Source organism: Ylistrum balloti, unplaced genomic scaffold (genome assembly GCF_031769215.1).
Source record: "Ylistrum balloti isolate Yb309-2 unplaced genomic scaffold, AGI_CSIRO_Ybal_v1 Utg371514, whole genome shotgun sequence".
NCBI classification, from domain to species: Eukaryota; Metazoa; Mollusca; class Bivalvia; order Pectinida; family Pectinidae; genus Ylistrum; species Ylistrum balloti.
The window spans coordinates 13,029-36,906 of record NW_026782782.1 but is presented as its reverse complement, the minus strand read 5'-3'; the positions used below and the strand labels follow the sequence as shown (position 1 = coordinate 36,906).

General features: G+C 35.5%; 1 protein-coding gene across 1 annotated transcript in view; it reads right to left on the bottom strand.

Annotated features, from left to right (window-relative positions):
* Positions 1-18,815, bottom strand: part of LOC132562807 (nuclear RNA export factor 1-like) — a 32,162-nt gene extending 13,347 nt beyond the window's left edge. The window contains exons 1-12 of the mRNA XM_060227578.1: positions 18,713-18,815; positions 16,912-17,106; positions 16,067-16,199; positions 15,870-15,934; positions 15,645-15,727; positions 15,333-15,416; positions 12,075-12,179; positions 9,766-9,837; positions 9,500-9,569; positions 3,316-3,404; positions 2,877-2,984; positions 2,335-2,444 (exon numbers count right to left, since the gene is read on the bottom strand). Coding sequence (XP_060083561.1) covers positions 2,335-2,444; positions 2,877-2,984; positions 3,316-3,404; positions 9,500-9,569; positions 9,766-9,837; positions 12,075-12,179; positions 15,333-15,416; positions 15,645-15,727; positions 15,870-15,934; positions 16,067-16,199; positions 16,912-17,106; positions 18,713-18,767 — 1,169 coding nt within the window. The 5' untranslated portion in view covers positions 18,768-18,815. The remainder of the gene's footprint in view (positions 1-2,334; positions 2,445-2,876; positions 2,985-3,315; positions 3,405-9,499; positions 9,570-9,765; positions 9,838-12,074; positions 12,180-15,332; positions 15,417-15,644; positions 15,728-15,869; positions 15,935-16,066; positions 16,200-16,911; positions 17,107-18,712) is intronic.
* Between the last annotated feature and the right edge of the window lie 5,063 nt (positions 18,816-23,878).

Genomic DNA, 23,878 nt, shown 5'->3' with positions numbered 1-23,878 from the left:
GGTCAAATACAAAACATAATTTTGTTGTTTGCTTATAACATATGTTATGACACTGGTTATTAAAACCCTCAAACTTCCAACAGTACACCTTCAACTCTGGAGTACTATGCAATTTCAAAAATAAGATTTCTTGCTTTTGTTTTTGTTTAATAGATCCTTGTTTCAGATATTACAAGTCAGTGTAGCTTGTTTACAGTATTCTTCAAATTAATAATACTCAAAACCACCTTTCTTCAGTTTTGGGTTTGTGAAAGAATTTAAATGATCATTTTTACAAAATCAAACCATCAAATTGAGTGAATTCAAACATCACAAAAAAAGAATGTTCCAATTTTCATACAATGTATATGCCTTGTTTGCATACTTTCATTTGAAACCATTTCAGTTTTCATTTTTTTTTTAAAATATGAACACAGATCCTCTTGATTAAACAAAATATGTAACCAATGAGAAGAATCTTGAGATAGGGAAATTCTTAAAGAGAGGGAACACCAGCAGAGTAAGTAGAAGAAAAATGGTAATATCTTTACAACCAATCATGGATTTCCAGAACCTACCAAAATATTCTTGAAGGGCATAGTTTCCATTAATATAAGCATATAGTGAAAGATCAAGAAATTTCTTTTGACAGATCATACCACTTTGATGGTAAGTAGTGGGTCAACTTTAAAGTCTTTAATACAGAAGGACTATGTATAGATCAAGAAATTACTACAGACAGATCACACCACTATGGTGGTAAGTTGTGGGTCACCATAACAGTAAGTGATATCTTCATCAAATTGAGATGAAAAAGGAAATGATGATAGTGACTACAAGGCACCCTAAGGAATTACACATTTATCATCCAAAAGAAATACTGGTGATAGGAATAATGATAATCATATCATAATGAAGCCAAGGCATAATAGTTGTCCTGAGAAAAAAAAAATTCTTTCAACTTTAATTGAAAAGATGTTCAAAAGTCAACCAAAGTCTCCAGAGATGACACAAAGAAAGAAATCTGGAATAATTAGGAAGGCCTGACAATGTGAAACTAGAAGGATATGAGTTCTGTACCAAAGTCCTTCCTAGTTATAAATCTAGCAGGTCATTTAAAATTTCTATAAAATTGTACAAGTATGGCCACAAAAGAATCAGTTTAAGGGCACCATTGATGACGGAAAACAGACTGGATTCAGTTTTACGTGCCTTCCTTGTTTGATAGCATATCATAATCCACTGCAATCAAAATCCATCTTGAAACATTGCAATTGAGGCCAATACCAAAATTTTATGTTTCTGGTAAAAACAGTGGTTTTGTTATAACATCATGTACTTTAAAAATTACATTTACATGTAGATACTCCAGATATTGCTTATCAATCAGAGATATTTGTATCTATAGATTAGTTACAGATAAACCTGAGTCATCTCTATGATAATATCGCTTATGTTTGATTTCATTCATTCCTTATATACAGCATAAAATTTTCCAACTTGTTGCTCTGGCTATGTGTTGTGGCACCTTGTGTGTAAATTCCACTTAATATAAGAAACACTTGCTTGATACAAAAGCATGATTAATATTTGCTCTCAGGACTACAATATTCTATATATAGAGATTATACTTTAATTATACTACATTGTTTTATGAGTACCTATCATACATGTATATTATATAAAGATAAAGTGCCATATTGTAAACCAGACAAAGTCTAGATATGGACAAAGAATAAATAATTTCCATCACATTGTGCCATAGTGATCTAATACTAAGTGTCTTTGGTGAAAATGTTAAGTTAAAAATCATAAAATAAAACATCTCAGATTTGGTTTGACATATTATGATAATGTCAGTGACAACATTTTTGCATTGAACCTTATTGATATTACCCTACTGTTCCATTGACTATAACCTTGACTTAACACACCTGGTGATGGCCAATACAAAATAACTACCATGTAAAGAGATTTTTTGGAGTTTTTCTGTAACAGGCATGCCAAATATTGCTTCTATAATTTCTAGGCTTCAGAACGTGTATCCATGTACCTTTATTTTCACCAAAAAGCATTTCATTTTTTAAAAATTTTGATAGTAAACTAGTGCACTGCAAATTGATACAATTCTATAGATTGGTAATGAGTCTTTTTTGCATCTGACCATCAGAACTCATCTGCATCACCTCCACTTAAAGCAGTCACCATAAAATAACCATCCGTGACTACTAGGGCCAGACACCTAACCATCTGACTATACTACCTTACCAACAGCCTCCAGAGATCAAGCATGCCCCGGTCAATCAAGCCAAGGTCAAGCGAGCCTCGGTCAAGAGTGTCAGGGTCAGCTATTACCTAATGTATGCTGCTTGATCTTCAAACTTATCACAAAGCTCATTTCCATCCAGCATCAGTTCCACAAGTTTCCAGTCTTTCACTTTGTCCAATTCATCAAGGTGCCGCACCTGTGAGTGTGTAAAGGGAGGTAATACTGTATCTATATCTATACTTCTATACTAAACACTGTTCAACTAATGCTAAATTATACTTCACACATAACAAATGAACCACATCCAATTATCTAGAAATATAGCTATAATACCTGTTACAGTAATCACTATGGAATGAAACAGTGAGAGTTTCTGACATTTCTATAATAACTTTGTAAATTGAAAATAGAAATCAAACTAGTCAAAGCTTGTTATTTAAACTTGGCAGGACCATGAGAAAACTTCAAGATAACTGAGTATTCAATTTAAGTTAGCTAGAACATTTTGTGTAAAGTTTGGCAGGGTCTGACAAAATGCTTCAAATTAAACACAGTCTTTAAGTTATACAAGTTCCGAGTAAAGAGGTTCGACTGTACTATGGAGAGATATTTATGAAAAAGTTTTTACCGAGTTTTTACCAAGGTTGACTCTTCCAATATTAGGACATATCTTCGTCAATTTTGACAAATTCTCTAATGATATCAGCCGATTATTACTGATATCCAGTCCCTCCAACTGAAAATATAAAGTTAATCTTTGAGAGTCAATGACAAATCATTCCATCCTTATCATTTTGTTCCCTTAATGCTATGTTACAATGCTTACAAAATAATTGTACATCATGTGGTATTCACTCCAAATTTATGCGAATACGGACAGGGCTCTCACACCCCATTTTGGGACTGGGGCCTGGGGTGTTTTCCTTAGAATTGGGAAATCTTGGTGTCTAAATTGGGAAAAAAGATACTATTTTGCATTGGGAATGGGGCCGAATATCGGTCCCAAATCTGGCAGATCAAGAGCCCTGACTGATATCACTTTACTCTTCTATGATAGTGATTCTTACCTCTGGAATATTCTCTTCTATAATAGTGATCACTTGTGTCATCACATTTTGTCTGCTGAGAGGTAGATGTACATTTTCTTTTGACATTTCTGTAAAAGGAATAACAATCTTAACTATTTCAAGTTTTACGAAGCCTTTAAATTCATCACAAATACACACATTTCAGCAATTCCCTGATCAACATAACTATGTTCCTAACCTGTTGTATAATACATGCCTTCTAACGTACATATACATTTTTCATACTTTGACAAAAAATCTATGTGATAACATGTCTCTTTGTCCAACCTAAAACTGTCAGACAGAGATTTTCAGCAAATGAATGATCCTGACTTTGATATGTTACAAAATGTCAAATCGAATAATGTTCAGTTCTGAAGTTCTGATCCGATAAACAATCTAGCTCCAGTGACCTGCAGTATATTATTTCTAATGGTCTGAAGAATCTTTAAATTCTACGATGACATAGAAGTTACAGATGGTTAATGTGTACAATGTGCTATGATGCTTACATGTCCAGCTCAAAGAGGCTGTCCTATCTGTGTAAAGTCAAGGAACTTGATTTTTAATATGCTCTAAACGGAGGAATTATTACTTTTCTTCTATTTCAAACTGATTTCATAAAATTCATGCCTTAGTTTCCAACCATAATCTCTGGTTTTAATATACAGATTTCAAGCTTTCCCACCATTGCTAATAGTGGTGTGTAGCCTGCCTCTAGTCTAGGGTGTTATTTGGGTGCTCGAATACTCAGGTGTGTAGTTTTGGAGCGGGGAATTGGACATACACGATGTGCGACAGGTAGCATGTGAATTCCGTGGGGCAGGGCGGACCAATACAGTTGCGTCATTCAAGCTTTTGGAGCCATACAGTACGCCCATGGTTTATACTTACCCCCCCCCCCCCCCATCCTCAACATTAGTTAATGTGGGGGTAGCAGTGTATTGATGATTCGGTTGTGATGTTCTTTCAGGTTTATAGCGATGGACAAAGGCAACTCGATCAGGTGTCCGATAATATACTCCTTTGGAAGCATGGAACTGTCACGACACAGATTGTCGTATTTCATGTACTTTTACCACATTAAAGCACAAGCTGCAGTGAGCTGTATTCTATATGACAGTGTTGAGTTTTAATTGATAAATTATATATGTTTGTTTGAACTGGTGAATTAGAACATAATTTGCTTTGAAATGACCCCAAGATTTCTTGATACATAGCAGAAATAATTCACCACATCCATGGTGAATGCATTTCTACCTTCATTATGAATGCCTCTGTTCTGTCTCTAAAATGGGCACAGTCAATAACAAGAGGACAATAGGGTTTACTTGGCTTTGCTTGACTGAAATTGCATTGATAAAACTAAAGGAAAAGGAATTCTTAATAACAAAGCATGCAAGACAAAATAGATCTATTTTCATGTTGTGCACCAACCCACTGTGCATAGAGGGTCTGACAAACCATTCATAGTTAGACTTAATCATTCCTACAGGGGATTTTAGAGTATTTGCCCTATTTCCAATATTAGGCCCCACCCCTCCCATCCCAGCCAGCTGAAACCCGCCATTTATACAAAACTGATTCTAATTCTCTCAGCATTGCTTTTAACCAAGTTATGGCAAAATCCAACCATACCTACAGGACAAGTAGCTAGGATTTTAAAGAACTTGCAAAATTTCCCTCTTTGAGTACTGCTCCTTAAGGTCCCATGGGGCTGAGACCAATCATTTATACAAATTTGTTCTACTTTCCCTAGGGATGCTTCGGACATAATTTGGTGATAATCTGCTTTGTCATTTATAACTAGTAGCGATTTGTAGAAAAAATTGAAGGACAGATGATGGTTAATACGGTATGCTATTAGCTTACTTGGCCCTTTGGGCCAGGTGACCTAAAAATGTTAACACAAACAGTATCAATAATAGCATGATAAATGTGAATACATTTTAGAGACAGAAATTTTTTGTCTACCATGTTCCCAACCCGTGACAGTTTTTAGTTCTCATGAAGCTGAGAAATGGAGTGGTCTGAACTATCATGGTTGTGTCCTTTGGCAAAACACTTAACCGCAAATGCTTTGGATGACATGTGATGGGCTTTCCTGTATCTTATTCAGTCAGGTAGCAAGAAGTTACAGCAAGGAGACTCTCAGGTCTTCACCTGAGGACAAGAAGACCCTCATTCTAACTGACTAAGTTATCGCAGCCCTCCTCATATATCAAAATTAAGACAAGGGAAAATGCTAGATAAAAAATTCTTCAGTGGGAGAATATTTGTTAATGACAATATTTTTTTCTGAAATCACTGGCCAGTAAATGTGATATTGTGATACTTTATCACCGGCTAGTAAGTATTATGTGGTGACAATTAATCACTGGCTTGTAAGTGTGATGTGGTGACAATTAATCACTGGCTAGTAAGAGTGATGTGGTGACAATTAATCACTGGCTAGTAAGTGTGATGTGGTGACAATTAATCACTAGCTAGTAAGTGTGATATGGTGACACTTAATCACTGGCTAGTAAGTGTGATATGGTGACACTTAATCACTGGCTTGTAAGTGTGATATGGTGACAATTAATCACTGGCTAGTAAGTATTATGTGGTGACAATTAATCACTGGCTAGTAAGTGTGATGTGGTGACAATTAATCACTGGCTAGTAAGTGTGATGTGGTGACAATTAATCACTGGCTAGTAAGTGTGATGTGGTGACACTTAATCACTGGCTAGTAAGTGTGATATGGTGACAATTAATCACTGGCTAGTAAGTGTGATGTGGTGACAATTAATCACTGGCTAGTAAGTGTGATGTGGTGACAATTAATCACTGGCTAGTAAGTGTGATGTGGTGACAATTAATCACTGGCTAGTAAGTATGATGTGGTGACAATTAATCACTGGCTTGTAAGTGTGATGTGGTGACAATTAATCACTGGCTAGTAAGTGTGATGTGGTGACAATTAATCACTGGCTAGTAAGTGTGATGTGGTGACAATTAATCACTGGCTAGTAAGTATTATGTGGTGACAATTAATCACTGGCTAGTAAGTGTGATATGGTGACAATTAATCACTGGCTAGTAAGTGTGATATGGTGACAATTAATCACTGGCTAGTAAGTGTGATGTGGTGACAATTAATCACTGGCTAGTAAGTGTGATGTGGTGACAATTAATCACTGGCTAGTAAGTGTGATGTGGTGACAATTAATCACTGGCTAGTAAGTGTGATATGGTGACAATTAATCACTGGCTAGTAAGTGTGATGTGGTGACACTTAATCACTGGCTAGTAAGTGTGATATGGTGACACTTAATCACTGGCTAGTAAGTGTGATGTGGTGACAATTAATCACTGGCTAGTAAGTGTGATGTGGTGACAATTAATCACTGGCTAGTAAGTGTGATATGGTGACAATTAATCACTGGCTTGTAAGTGTGATGTGGTGACAATTAATCACTGGCTAGTAAGTATTATGTGGTGACAATTAATCACTGGCTAGTAAGTGTGATGTGGTGACAATTAATCACTGGCTAGTAAGTGTGATGTGGTAATACTTCATCACGAGCCAGTTAGTGTGATGTGGTAATACTTCATCACCAGCCAGTTAGTGTGATGTGGTAAAACTTCATCACCAGCCAGTTAGTGTGATGTGATAATACTTCATCACCAGCCAGTTAGTGTGATGTGGTAATACTTCATCACCAGCCAGTTATTGTGATGTGATAATACTTCATCACCAGCCAGTTAGTGTGATGTGGTAATACTTCATCACCAGCCAGTTATTGTGATGGGGTAATACTTCATCACCAGCCAGTTAGTGTGATGTGGTAATACTTCATCACGAGCCAGTTAGTGTGATGTTGTAATACTTCATCACCAGCCAGCTAGTGTGATGTGGTAATACTTCATCACCAGCCAGTTAGTGTGATGTGGTAATACTTCATCACCAGCCAGTTAGTGTGATGTGGTAATACTTTATCACGAGCCAGTTAGTGTGATGTGGTAATACTTCCTCACCAGCCAGTTAGTGTGATGTTGTAATACTTCATCACCAGCCAGCTAGTGTGATGTTGTAATACTTCATCACCAGCCAGCTAGTGTGATGTGGTAATACTTCATCACAAGCCAGTAAGTGTGACGTGGTAATACTTCATCACCAGCCAGTTAGTGTGATGTTGTAATACTTCATCACCAGCCAGCTAGTGTGATGTTGTAAAACTTCATCACCAGCCAGTTAGTGTGATGTGATAATACTTCATCACCAGCCAGTTAGTGTGATGTGGTAATACTTTATCACGAGCCAGTTAGTGTGATGTTGTAATACTTCATCACCAGCCAGCTAGTGTGATGTTGTAATACTTCATCACCAGCCAGCTAGTGTGATGTTGTAAAACTTCATCACGAGCCAGTTAGTGTGATGTGGTAATACTTCATCACCAGCCAGTTAGAGTGATGTGGTAATACTTTATCACGAGCCAGTTAGTGTGATGTGGTAATACTTCATCACCAGCCAGTTAGTGTGATGTTGTAATACTTCATCACCAGCCAGCTAGTGTGATGTTGTAATACTTCATCACCAGCCAGCTAGTGTGATGTGGTAATACTTCATCACAAGCCAGTAAGTGTGACGTGGTAATACTTCATCACCAGCCAGTTAGTGTGATGTGGTAAAACTTCATCACCAGCCAGTAAGTGTGATGTGATAATACTTCCTCACCAGCCAGTAAGTGTGATGTGATAATACTTCATCACCAGCCAGTTAGTGTGATGTGGTAATACTTCATCACCAGCCAGTTAGTGTGATGTGGTAATACTTCATCACCAGCCAGCTAGTGTGATGTTGTAATACTTCATCACCAGCCAGCTAGTGTGATGTGGTAATACTTCATCACAAGCCAGTAAGTGTGACGTGGTAATACTTCATCACCAGCCAGTTAGTGTGATGTGGTAAAACTTCATCACCAGCCAGTAAGTGTGATGTGATAATACTTCCTCACCAGCCAGTAAGTGTGATGTGATAATACTTCATCACCAGCCAGTTAGTGTGATGTGGTAATACTTCATCACCAGCCAGTTAGTGTGATGTGGTAATACTTCATCACCAGCCAGTTATTGTGATGGGGTAATACTTCATCACCAGCCAGTTAGTGTGATGTGGTAATACTTCATCACGAGCCAGTTAGTGTGATGTTGTAAAACTTCATCACCAGCCAGTTAGTCTGATGTGATAATACTTCATCACCAGCCAGTTAGTGTGATGTGGTAATACTTTATCACGAGCCAGTTAGTGTGATGTTGTAATACTTCATCACCAGCCAGCTAGTGTGATGTTGTAAAACTTCATCACCAGCCAGTTAGTGTGATGTGATAATACTTCATCACCAGCCAGTTAGTGTGATGTGGTAATACTTTATCACGAGCCAGTTAGTGTGATGTTGTAATACTTCATCACCAGCCAGCTAGTGTGATGTGGTAATACTTCATCACCAGCCAGCTAGTGTGATGTGGTAACACTTCATCACCAGCCAGTTAGTGTGATGTGGTAATACTTTATCACGAGCCAGTTAGTGTGATGTGGTAATAATTCATCACCAGCCAGTTAGTGTGATGTGGTAAAACTTCATCACCAGCCAGTAAGTGTGATGTGATAATACTTCCTCACCAGCCAGTAAGTGTGATGTGATAATACTTCATCACCAGCCAGTTAGTGTGATGTGGTAATACTTCATCACAAGCCAGTAAGTGTGATGTGATACTTCATCACCAGCCAGTAAGTGTGATGTGATAATACTTCATCACCAGCCAGTAAGTGTGACGTGGTAATACTTCATCACCAGCCAGTAAGTGTGATGTGATACTTCATCACCAGCCAGTAAGTGTGATGTGATAATACTTCATCACCAGCCAGTTAGTGTGATGTTGTAAAACTTCATCACCAGCCAGTAAGTGTGATGTGATAATACTTCATCACCAGCCAGTAAGTGTGATGTGGTAATACTTCATCACCAGCCAGTTAGTGTGATGTGGTAATACTTTATCACCAGCTAGCTAGTGTGATGTTGTAATACTTCATCACCAGCCAGTTAGTGTGATGTGGTAATACTTCATCACGAGCCAGTTAGTGTGATGTGGTAATACTTCATCACCAGCCAGTTAGTGTGGTGTGGTAATACTTTACCTGAGTCCTGGTAAAGATTACTAAGGTCTAGCATCTTAGCACTGGAGTCATATCGCCTACTCATGGTCGCCTGGTAACAAAATACAGAAATTTTAGCCATATTTGGTTAAAATAAATTTACTTTATACTGATGTCCGAACTTCTTTATAATTTTTTTTCATCTCATATCTGAGATTGATCATAATTTTACTGACAATTAGAGATATGCATTAAAGTAATTCATTATAGGAATGATCTTTGACTCTAAGTTTTCATGTTATTAGTACCTTCAGTTTTTCTATTGTCTCTTTGTCCATGTAGTTTAATGGTGGCGAGGAAGGCTTCACAATAATAACCATCTGTAAACAATAAGACTTCACGTAAACAATAACAGACTTCACAATAATTACCATCTGTAAACAATAACACACTTCACAATAACTACCATGATAATTACCATCTGTAAACAATAACAGACTTCACAATAATTACCATCTGTAAACAATAACAGACTTCACAATAACTACCATCTGTAAACAATAACAGACTTCACAATAACTACCATCTGTAAACAATAACAGACTTCACAATAACTACCATCTGTAAACAATAACATCTGTAAACAATAACAGACTTCACAATAACTACCATCTGTAAACAATAACAGACTTCACAATAACTACCATCTGTAAACAATAACAGACTTCACAATAACTACCATCTGTAAACAATAACAGACTTCACAATAACTACCATCTGTAAACAATAACAGACTTCACAATAACTACCATCTGTAAACAATAAGACTTCACAATAACTAACATCTGTAAACAATAACAGACTTCACAATAACTACCATCTGTAAACAATAACAGACTTCACAATAACTACCATCTGTAAACAATAACAGACTTCACAATAACTACCATCTGTAAACAATAAGACTTCACAATAACTACCATCTGTAAACAATAACAGACTTCACAATAACTACCATCTGTAAACAATAACAGACTTCACAATAACTACCATCTGTAAACAATAACAGACTTCACAATAACTACCATCTGTAAACAATAACAGACTTCACAATAACTACCATCTGTAAACAATAACAGACTTCACAATAACTACCATCTGTAAACAATAACAGACTTCACAATAACTACCATCTGTAAACAATAACAGACTTCACAATAACTACCATCTGTAAACAATAACAGACTTCACAATAACTACCATCTGTAAACAATAACAGACTTCACAATAACTACCATCTGTAAACAATAACAGACTTCACAATAACTACCATCTGTAAACAATAACAGACTTCACAATAACTACCATCTGTAAACAATAACAGACTTCACAATAACTACCATCTGTAAACAATAACAGACTTCACAATAACTACCATCTGTAAACAATAACAGACTTCACAATAACTACCATCTGTAAACAATAACAGACTTCACAATAATTACCATCTGTAAACAATAACAGACTTCACAATAATTACCATCTGTAAACAATAACACACTTCATGATAATTACCATCTGTAAACAATAACACACTTCACAATAATTACCATCTGTAAACAATAACAGACTTCACAATAACTACCATCTGTAAACAATAACAGACTTCACAATAACTACCATCTGTAAACAATAACAGACTTCACAATAACTACCATCTGTAAACAATAACAGACTTCACAATAACTACCATCTGTAAACAATAACAGACTTCACAATAACTACCATCTGTAAACAATAACAGACTTCACAATAACTACCATCTGTAAACAATAACAGACTTCACAATAACTACCATCTGTAAACAATAACAGACTTCACAATAACTACCATCTGTAAACAATAAGACTTCACAATAACTACCATCTGTAAACAATAACAGACTTCACAATAATTACCATCTGTAAACAATAACAGACTTCACAATAACTACCATCTGTAAACAATAACAGACTTCACAATAACTACCATCTGTAAACAATAACAGACTTCACAATAACTACCATCTGTAAACAATAACAGACTTCACAATAACTACCATCTGTAAACAATAACAGACTTCACAATAACTACCATCTGTAAACAATAACAGACTTCACAATAATTGCCATCTGTAAACAAATACTGGTAAGGTTAACACAACTGCAATAAAACAAAAAAATAATGCTGTATACAACTGAATCTCCAAGGAACAAACATGTTCTCACACAACAGATAATATGACAACACCCATTCAACTGGAATTCCAGACAAACTCAGCTTATCAGAAATCAAGCACATGATATTGTGGGGAGATTTTCTTGCCTGAAGTAAAGTGATGTTTTACACCAATGTGTTATACATACATAAAAAGACATAATGACACATTTGCTCGCGATATAAAAGATTATCTCAACAATAAACATCGCTAAATAGTAGTTCGGCTTAAGAAAAAGAAACATTCTCATACAAAAGAAGCCATGTTGACCTCATTGAGTAAATGTTCCAGATAATGACAGCAGTATATAATTGGAAACCAACCCTATTCTCTGCAGTATTATTGGTGAATCTGTTATACCTTGAATCCATTTGGGAGTGTGTGTCTTTGACTCTGGGCACGGACTGCATCTGCGACATCTTTGTCTTGTATATGGAACACAGCACTGTCTTGCTCAAAGTGGAACTACAAATTACAATCATATTTAAAATTCACTTTTCAGAAATAATACTGTACAGCAGTTATGTTATCTAACAGTGGTTTTTCTCTTGTTATATTCTTGTTGCCACTAAAGTGAGCAAATTTTTAACATCAGTGAAATATTTCATCACTGATGTCATGGAGAAGTATTACAGCCAAGACATATTGTGTAATTACTGTGTCTATCACTGAACAAATATGACTACCACAAAACTTACCAAGGCATCTATGTTCAATCAATAGGTTATCAAATCTTGTAAAGCAAACAATTGGTTGATTACAACTCACCTATACTTAGTAATTTACAAATAAATTCTTTCAAATGAAGTCACAGTTGGGTCAGTGCATACACACCACAAGACTTACTCACACAAGGACAGGCTATCAAAACAGATTTACCCCAAAATAATTCAACACCAAATGCATTGCAAAACAAGCTGGATTAATTCTGACTTAAAATGCTATTGCTTAACAAGTTATACATGAAATATCGGCAGCAGGTGTCCAGTGAGATTTAATGTTCACAAATATATTTCATCAAAAAACTTGCTTTAGGAACAAAAATTTTAAACATGTTTCAGAAGGACTTGACATCAATTTCAAGAACTAAGTGGTAGTTAAACTTTTCTTACATCTTAGCATATTTGTTCGAAAACAACACTATAGAAAATTACTTTCAAATAATCACTTTTCACCCAATATTATGACTAAAAGGCCAATCCAAAATTGATGAAAAAAAGTATGATAAAAAACAAACAAAATAGTTCAACTTTGCTCTGTCTGACAGCCAGTTTGTAATAAACCACCATCAAAATAGGATACCAAAACCAATATACCAACAATCTGGAGGATATCATTAATGTCTAAATACATGTGCTATCAAACATACTTAGTTTGGCATACATTTATGTGCACTATCACAATTTGGCAATAATTTTACCAATCCAAAATAAACAAACTACATTAGCAACATTAAGAAATTGCAATTAAAGCAACCTTATTTCAGCAGTGTTTTCAGTGTGAAAACTCTTCAATAGGATTACTATTCATATTGGAAATATACCTATATCTGATGTATTTAGGAAAGGAAATAATTTAAGCTCTAAGCTTGTTTTCCATCTCAAGTTTAAGACACTTTTGTGTAATATTGCTGAATATTGAAAAATCAAAGTGTCAAGGATGCCCAGAGACACTGTGTACAGGAAGTGGTATATCAATATACAGAATAGCATTTGATCTTTAGTGATTGGTCATGCTGATATAAATACCTGAAGGTTTAAGACATATAGTCATAATAAGATCTTCAAATAATCATTTTGGTGGACGAGTGTGATTGCAAAGGTAATATGTTGCTAATCCTGACATGCGATCAATTCTGAAATCTACGCCTTTTGCAGTGTAGTGCACAGTAATAGGTCAGTGAAAGGTTTAAAGTATTAAATTCTATAAATTGGTTAAATATTTTCTTGTGTTCATGGGGATGGGTTGAGAATTTCAACACTGATGATCAGATTCTGGCTTCTGACAACTAATCAATTACTGGCTTGTTTACCCAACTGACTATTGTTTCTTACTTTTTAAAGTACCTTACCCTATAATGACCAATAACATTTGATCAGTTCATAACTTCTTTAAGTGCTGCAAATTATTAGTTTTCAAATACTAAGTGTATGTTTTAACCACATGAGTCCTACTAATGGTCACCTTTCTAGCCTTGGCTAGAGAGAATTTCTCTGGAGACTTGTGGTAGAATGTCTGGCTAGAGGCCAAATCTCACTGTAGTCTCATGAGAATCATCAGTATAGGTAGAGATGAAAATCACAAAGAAGGAAAATTCAACCTATAGGCACTCACTCAAACCTTAGCAGCCAGGAGAAGTGTCTTTTTATCACGTCTATATATACTGATTATATGCATCAAAATAAAAAATCATCTAAACATTTTCAAGTCAAAATATAAACTAATCACACCTTCAATTTCCAAACACAATCAGCAACAATAGGTTTCGTTTCAACGGAATAGGTGTTGACAAATCTATTACTCTCATGAACCTTTATTAGCACAGATTTGATGACATAATCTTAAGACTGCTATGTTTGCATCTACATGGTTTTCTGAACTCACATTATTTCCTTAAGCAATATATCTTTCAGACTCTTTACCATTTTCTAATCCATGCTTATGAACAAAGTGTAAGCTCACCACCAGGATTTACATTAAAAAGCTAACTCTACACTAATCAGTGTTGTTTCACATTAAAGTTTTCATAAATTAATTCATTGTTATCAAGTAATTTTCAAAAGTGAAAAGCATTCCAAATGTCCATTTGATAAATCATATAAGAAACTTGATTGATCTCTGAGACAGTGGTTCCACAGACTTAGATATTGATAGGAAGTCGGTGGTGGTAGGCTATTGATTCTAGAAGTATGCTGGAAATTTGTTACCTTTAAAACTTTAAAATATGTGCGATCATTTCTACTACACTGATATCTCCCATAGAATAATTGAAAGTATTCAAACATCTTTAAGTTATGTCAGGGAAAGATGTCCTTATTGCAAAATATTGGTGTGTAAGAAACTTATGGATGAAAGGACATAAATTGTACAGTGTCGACAATATAATTTTTCATCCAAAAGAGAAGCAGAGAAGTAACATCTGCATGAAACAGTTCTAATCTGTCATTTAAAAACACAACATCTTTTAACATTTCTTGTGTTTTCTTTTTTATCTAGTTATCTCATATACATGTACGGTTGACTCTTTTTACCTAGAACTTGTACGACTCAAAGACCCTGTTCAATTCAAAGCATTTCATTGGTTCATGCTTACTTTGCATTCAAACTCACTTAAATAGAATGCTCAGTTATCTCAAAGTTTTCCCATGGTCCTACAGAGTGCCAGATAGCGAGGTTTGGCTGTATTTGTGAAATAACAATATCACCTACTTCATTTCCAAACACATTTAATATCCTTTCCATAGGGGTTTATGTGTGTTGTAGGGCATTTTTGTGGTGTAAACTTTGGTACAGCCTATAAATAGCTAGCAAACAGCTGATCTGGGTAATTGTTATAGACCCAAGTATTCCACAGACACAAATCAACTAAACATATTGTTTACACTATATAACACTTACATTTTGTGGAATAAATGGAGTGGAAATGTTTTCATTTATCAACCGAAGTAGCACTGCTTTTTCTGATTTCTTTCCTTTTGGTATCTGTGGAAGACAAGATAATTAAAAATCTCACATTTGATATTGGCATTTATGATACGTCTCTATTTTTGTTCTTTAATCTACATTATAGTCTGTACACATGTAGTTCTGGGCTAGCATATTACAAACACTGAACCCATTACAGTTAGACTGGAAAGTTATATTCTTCTTAGTAGTAGAAAAGAAAGATGAAGGAATATACAACACAGACAATACATAGATGTAACTCACCGTAACTTTGTACCACTGCGGGCCACTGTTGTAATATCTTCCTCCGCTGTTTGAATAACCGCCACTTCCTCGTCTTGAGTCTCCTGAAATAAGAATCAAAACCCACATCATCGTTAAATAGCTATGAAACTTACCATCAAATTTTCAATATTAGAACAACAGAATTGCATTAGAAAGAATATGTTATATTAAAGTATGTTGGTATATAAATCAATTAGCACTTACCTTTACTGGAGTAATCTCCCCTAGAATTTCTGGAGCCACGTCGATCCGGTCGGCCGTATGGAGAGCTTAAAAATACAATGGCTAAATTACATACACTATACCTGTAAGGCTTTAATTTGATTTTTTCTATTAACTTCTTTCCAATTTTTTCATGTCATTATTACATAACCTAAAGAAACTTTCCATGAAATACTCACTATCTTGATGATGATCCAGACCCTTCATTTTCCATGTCACAGTCTCCCTCACTATCTAGTCTGTTGCGAGGACCTGCACCACTTCCTCCTGCTGCTCCACTTCCTTTGTAACCACCTCTTGAATTTCCTCCTCCTACAAAACATGTACGTATATCACTATATTCTATAAAGGCATGGTTTTTTTTGTTTATTTTTTTCCAAATAGATACAATGAAGCACATGAACTCTGTACGAAATTTAACTCTATATGTTACATCCTGTAACAAAAGCAATACAGACAGAATGTCAACCAATTCTACAGTACCAAGGTAAAATATATTTTCTTTACTGACTTCAAGTACCCAACATAAGAATTAACACATATTACATGTATTAGTAAATGGACTAGAACAACAGATTGTTGAAAGTATCGGTAACATATGTAGAGGAAATTGCCTGACTCAGACATGTAGTATGTTACAATGCAACATGTACATATAATGACACAATGTACAATACATCACAAAAAAACAACTATTCTATGTTTAGGAGAATCTAATTGTATCCAATATAAATATAAAAAATTAATTGAGAATAATTAAGACATAATTATGCACTGTTAAGTCAACCAAATTATTTTCTTACACACATTTTAACAATAATGGCTGTGAATTTGGGAAACAGATATTTAAATTTGGAGTCCAGGAATGTATTTCTATCTATCAAATTAAAATCTCCATCTGACACACTACCTTACTGAACTCATACCCAAAGTATGAATTTTCCAGTGATTAATAGTGTAGCAGAAAGAGCCTGGACAAACTTTCTACTTATTCTTAACACTATAATTGTCATTCAATACTTACTCGAACCCCTATTGTTGTATGATCGACTGTTTGAGGTGTACTTGTTGCGGTAGCTACTACGACTGCCACGAGTCGGAGTGTAAAAGCCACCAAATCCACGATTCCCTCGAGTCTTGCCTCTGTTGTTGTACTTTCCCCCTCCTCGTCCACCTTGGTCATTGTTGTTGTCATGATCTACCCAACGGTCGTCATGGTCTAAAATGTTCATTCAATACAATAATTATGGTGAGCAAGAGTGTAAAGTTAAAAAATGCAATGATAAGAAAAACATTCATAAAACTGAAAGTAACATTCAAACTGAATCTTAATAACTATCCAGCTGATTTTGCCAAGTTTGTGACAGTAAATACATTCAGATATTCACAAACATTGACTGACACATTATGTAGCATTATGAATTACATTTGGAAAAAAAATCAAACATATTGTTAAAACCATAGACTTTTGGTAAAACATCATGTATGATGTAATGCAATGAATGGGGTAGGTACTGTATATAAAATCACTCACGGGTGATCTGTGTGAATAAAAATTCTAATTTAGAATGCCCTTCTGACAGCTGTATTTTCCTGACACAATACAAGTATTTCATTGTAAACAATGGTAAGATTGACAAGTGATTCGGTTTATCAATAACCATAGAAACCATTGTAGGTAGTATAGACAGTAAAGTCATAGTTTTTGTTTCAAATATATTTAATATCTCAACCAAATCTTGCCATTTTATCTAATTATTTTTTATTTTCACAATGTCCCTTATGACTTACCTGTAAATCACTGTGCTGGGCTTTGGGTAGACATATAATGTCCGTCACTAAAATGCTGATTTTAAATTGATATTCACATTTATTATGCTGTTATGGATATTTTACTGACTGCACATTTCAGAGACAGAATGGGCACTTCCATGAAAGTGGTAAAAACACATCTAGCATGGATGCAGTGAATTAAACAATTATTCCACCAGCCTACACAGAAATCTAGGGTTCATTTAAAAACAAATCAAGTTCATTTTGCCGTATTCACTTTTTCAGACCTTTTAGTTTACTATTACTACGCTGGCACTGTCCATCAATACCGAAAATAGCGCGATACTCTTCACTTGGGCTATTCAGAGTGGCGTCAAGCTGTTTTTAGTGGAACTGGTAATGGCGACGAATTTCTAAGAGGGAAGAAAACACACTAGAATGGCTTAAAAATAGCCAACTACAAGTGTTGTTTCTGCCACTTTCATCAATATACCCATTGTCTAAAATGAACATAGTCAGCAAAAAGATAACTATCAGTTACTGCATAATAAATGTGAATATTGACATTAAATTTTCATTTTAGAGGCAGAAATTTTCGGTTTGGGCTCAGAGGAGTTTAATTTCTGAGTAGAGAGAACATGATTAGTCAGAAGGGTTCTGACTATCTATCTTGAGTTTTATTTTGCCTTGGTTATAGACCACAAAAAAACAATCGCAGAGGATAGTCAGAACCCTTAGAACTATGACAGGTCATGATCCATAGACAAGCATGATGTCCGTTGTTAGAACTACACAGTAGAGTTCAGCAATATTGATTAACTCCGTAGTTGTTTGATCAGATGATAGGCCAAGCCTAATTTTACAATAGCCATAACCTGTCACAAGTATAGAGGTACATACATGCCCATGTTCCTCTGCTAATGACATGTTTAAACTTATAACTTGCGACGAATCTTGCCAGCTGGCAGATGCTGGTCTGAAGTCGCAGTAAGTGCTTGAAACACCATTCACGCCTACTCAAATTAAAGCGTTGTTAAGCGTCATAAACGTACCTCCGAAATTCCTGCGACCATCCCGTCCAGTTTTCCAGGACAGTCCTGAACTCATATTGCTTGATCACAAGTCAATGCAACTTTGCAAACACCATGCTACAGCCTTGTGGTTATCGGACAAAATGGCGTCTTGGGGAACCTTGTGTCTTGGTCATGTAAATGCTTACCTACTAAATTCTATTTTTAGAATATGAGAAAATGTTTATTTTAAGTACAAGGGATTCCGTTTTTATTTTGTTATATTTTTTCACAGTAACATAAAATTCATGATGATAATAAGCTTTATTGATATTTAAGGCATATTAAGGAATACATTTTTCATGCACAATTTAGATTTAGAAAGTGAGTTAAACACTGTAAATGTATGTTCAACACTGAACCAAAATTATATTTTTCTCGTAATGATGGAAAAATGAAAGCTTGGCAAATAATAGATTTGAGTTAGATTGTAAAAGAATTTAATTACACATTTTGTGTTTTCTTTTTTTCTTTTTTGCTGTTCGTTTGTTTGTTTGTGTTCTTTTTTTTATGTTTTTTTTTTTTTTTTTTTAAATTTGATGGTAAATTAAAAAAAAAAACCATGAAATATGATCCATTCCAAGTCATTGGGGACAGAGAACAAACAGATTGCTTTAAAAAGCAAGATAAATATCTAATCAATTTTCAGACCATCTGCTATTATAGATAAACAGTTTCCTTACACACAGACAACAGCAAGTGTCAATAAGTGAAGAACATTCAGAATGGTCAACTGTGATGTCTGGAATATTAATCCAAGACGATCTCGGACCCCGTTCGTAAAGTTCGTCTATGGTCTACTTAATCTGGTTAAATCATGCATGTTCCTATTAGCAGATGATAGAATTTTTTTTTTGATATATAACCGTGAAGCAACTACTTGGACTGAATCTAAATAAGTTGTATTTTAGCCAAAAACCTTGTGCAAGTCAGAAAGGTTTTGACTGACTACCGCGATTAATTTATAGTCTTTGTCGTGAGAATCCTTAAGACTATATGTCTCTCTGTGGTTAACTTAAAACTTGGGATAAACAGGGATAAACGGACCTACGGATCTACCGTTTGTTGTGTAGTGAGATAGTCATCTACTTCTGTAAGAAGACCTCGCTTCGGAAGACCCTGGCTGTACTAGACGGCGACAAAACCAACAAGCAAACTTCCAGGTTATAAGATTACTTCATTGAATGTTGGATTTTTATCAATTACCTTGATGTTGATATCGAATATCTTCAAAGGATCACTTCTCTTAACACCATGTCATTATTAGAGAAACTGCATGTAATAAGGTAGAGGATTCTGGAAACACTCTTGTAGGATATAAATAACATATCAGAAGAATGAGTCTATTTGACTTTCACTTTAATCTTATCGCAATCTAGTTACGTTATTTTCCACCCACCTTTATGTAGATAAGGGTATGCCACGCCTGAAAAATCCTGTAAGTTCATTACCATCTTTATACACTGTTATACACTATACCCTGCCATATTTATAGCTGATATCGATAGAAATTTTAAAAAAACCCAGGGAATTGTACATCTGGAAGAAAGCAAACTGGGAACAAGTTAACTAAGAGCTAGACAACGACACACATGAAATCAAGGACATAGATAATGAAGGATGTAACAGCAACAACATCTGAATGGCATTTAAAAAACAAAAGTTTGAATGTAACGTAGATTGCACAAAAGTTTGACTTGTTCATTATTATTTGTAAAAGGAATATGAATTGATAATAACAAGCAACTACTTGACTGCGTGAAGGAATAAAGCTATCGATTGTTAAATGTCGAGAAATGTGACACGCAGTCCTTATTGGTTCAATGAAGTTGTAGGTATGGAATTTGATTGTTGTACATTTAATTTTTTTCTTACAATATCCTTATCAACAACAGTGCAGTATGAATCCAGTGCCACATGACCATACCAACAAATTGAAAACTTACATACATGGACAACCAATAAGATTTTCCAGCGATAGCCTCTGTCATTGACATGGCATGAATTCTGCGTTTTTGCGCTTAATTGACCAGGAAAATGATATCCCCGTGTGTGCAAATCAAAGAAGAAATATACGGAGGGAAAATCATAAAAAATGATCGAGTTTCTGGTTTCTGGTTGTCAATATTTTCATCATGTTTGATGGTAAGATTTTCCAACAAACTATTAGTATATCTATGGAGAACAATTTTCACCCCTCTGTTGGCTGACTTAATTTTGTTTTCATACTAGGCTTCATTTATTGAAGAGCTTAGCAAAACAGGTCACAAAGACCTTGCAAAGTCGTTTAATGCCACTTTCAGATATATTGATGACGTCTTGACTTTAAATAAGAAATTTATTGACTGCGTCCGTCGTATATAGTAACCAGGATGGACTCTTCTAGATCAGACGCTTATCTTTACCCACAACGAAACCAACATGTACAGCTTTCAACCAAGCTGTATGATAATTATGATGATTTGTCTTGGATGATACAAACTTTATTGAAATCAGATCCTCAAAAGTTATCTTTTGTTCCCGGTGGTGGGGCAGACAAAGTGATTTAGCATCAAACTGATTAGTACCGACCGATTGCTTACGCGGCGAGCAATTTGAACTACTTTGAAAGAAAATTGTCGGAAAATTGAATACAAAGATATATACCTTAACGTTTCTCACAAACGAATAAACAACATCGGCAATGATACCGGGACTCAAGAACGCTGGTTCCATGCTAACTACTTTACGATGACAGTAGATAGAACACTTAGCGGTCATGTTGCCTTATAGGACATAGCTAATATATGTTCAATACCAATTCTTCAGGTTTTTGTATATTTTATATATTACGGCATTGTAGTGCGTGCATATATGTGGTTAAAATACCTAATTACCAAACTTATTTAAAAGTATTTAAAAGATTTTATATATGATATTGACAGTCCATCAGAAACTTATTCAAGTCAATAATCAATTGACGCATAGACATGAAGTACATTATTGGTTAATCACAAATTTTGTCCTTGGCTGTGATTTATTGGACGAATAAAGATACCGTAACAAAAGGGAAAAATAGCTAAAATACATTTATGGCGATTAGAAATCGGCGGCGATTAATTATATTTTGTCGCAGCCGTTGTCGTGACCACATAGCCAGTCACTAATAGGGTATCACGTGTTTTGAATTTGGTCATGACTTGTTCCAAACGTTGAATGCTTTTAAAGCAGAACTCTACAAGGAATCGGTAGCAAGTGTGACTGCGGTATAGAAGGTAAGATGTTGCAATCCAGTAAAGTCCCTGTACGCTGATGGTACTTTTCTTTTATCTAAGTAAGGTTATGGTTTTAAGATCTTTGACTTGCTGCATGTATATAGTTATGTAGAGAAATGACAAAGGAAAGAATTTCAAATGATAATAATTAATGATCTCATCTACGTTTACGTACACATGTGAACAGTTTTAAATGTAGTCAGAACTTAAGGAACCATGATTATGAGTAATTTGTGACGCCAGTTATGTAATGATACTTACAGGTGTGCCGACACAATACAAACAGTGAAATTAATACGTACGCTAGCCTTGAAAGTTTCTATAGTTAAGTTGCTTTTAAATTTGTGCATTATCTGTTTTGACAGACAGAGATGATATAGACACTGCATGTAGACTTCATGTTGATATACCCGATTTTAAGAACCAATAGAACGTACACCAAAGGGTTTCTTTCACATGCGATAATATTACACATGTACTATCATGCTTAGCAATATCACAACACACAATGTATACATACAAAATGAGTACGTCATAACAAAGGCTCGATCACTCACTGAAGCACGGCAAACAGAAAATGACAATAACTTTTTATTTGGATCGTTCAGAAACAAAATTATTAAACGCTGTGTGTCGGTAAGGTATGTAAAGCTAATACATGTTCAATACCAAATACTACAGTTTAGCAAAGACTTTTTTCATGTTTTTTTTCGTATAATGGTATTAGTGAGCATGTATAAAAGTGGTTAAATCTCCTTATTACCTAAATTATTAAAATATTAAAAAAAAATAATAATAAATAAACATCTGATATGAAACCATGATTTGTTATTACAAAGGTTTGACGCATAGACATGAGGTATAAATATTCTCAAGGGAAACGCAGTGTAAACTTTGAAGATGACGAAGAATAGAGATTAATCCATACAGGAAAAAAAACTGCTAAATCAATTATTTGTAACTGGTTAGTAATTTAGGGGTACTTGAAGGAATTGAAAAATAACACTGTCATCTGAAATTGAAATGGATCTATTGTGGAAGCTGGCTATTACCTGGTATGTCCCCCATTCGCTCTCTCCACAGTCATGATTATCCTAGGCATGGGGTTTATGAATGAGTTTATCCTCATCATGGGGTTGTTGGCCCATTCTTCAAATTTGTCAAGAGTAGGAGAGGGAGGCTTACGTGGCCGAATATGTCTAACAGTTGGTCCCACAAATGCACAACAGGGGATAGGTCGGGGCTGTATGACAGATCCTCGCTGCTTTGGTTGAGCAGTATCCTGCTGGAATGTGAGGTTGTTTTTGCTGCAATAATGGGACAACATGGGGTCGGAGGATTTCATCTCTATACGTAACGGCAGGTAAATTATCCGCTAACACAACCAGTGGTGATTTAACTCAATGCGAGATTTCCCACCACACATAACCGTTCCACCCCAAAACATACCCGTCTCTACTACGCATCAGTCTGCAAAATGTTCTCCACGACGTCAGTATACACGACATCAACCGTCTGCCCGAAATAGGGTAAACTGGGACTCATCAGTAAGCAAGGCCCATTGCTTCAACGGGCATATTCTGGGGGCATGTACCGCCACCAAAGCCATACAACGCTGGCGACGAGCACCGGTAAGGAGCGGATCTACAAATAGGAGACGTGCCCGCAGACTAACTTCCCGAAATCGATTCCTTACTTTTTTTGCATGAATAGGACGGTTATGAGTATGTACCTGTGGTATGAAGGGCAGATTCAGTGGCAATAAGGAGCCGATTGCGCAAATGCGCGGAGCGAATAAACCTGTCCCCACAATGGGACGTCACGCGCGAAAGCCCAGACCTTGCTCTGTCAGCAATCCACCCAGTTTCCTTTAGACGTTTAACAAGACGTTCCA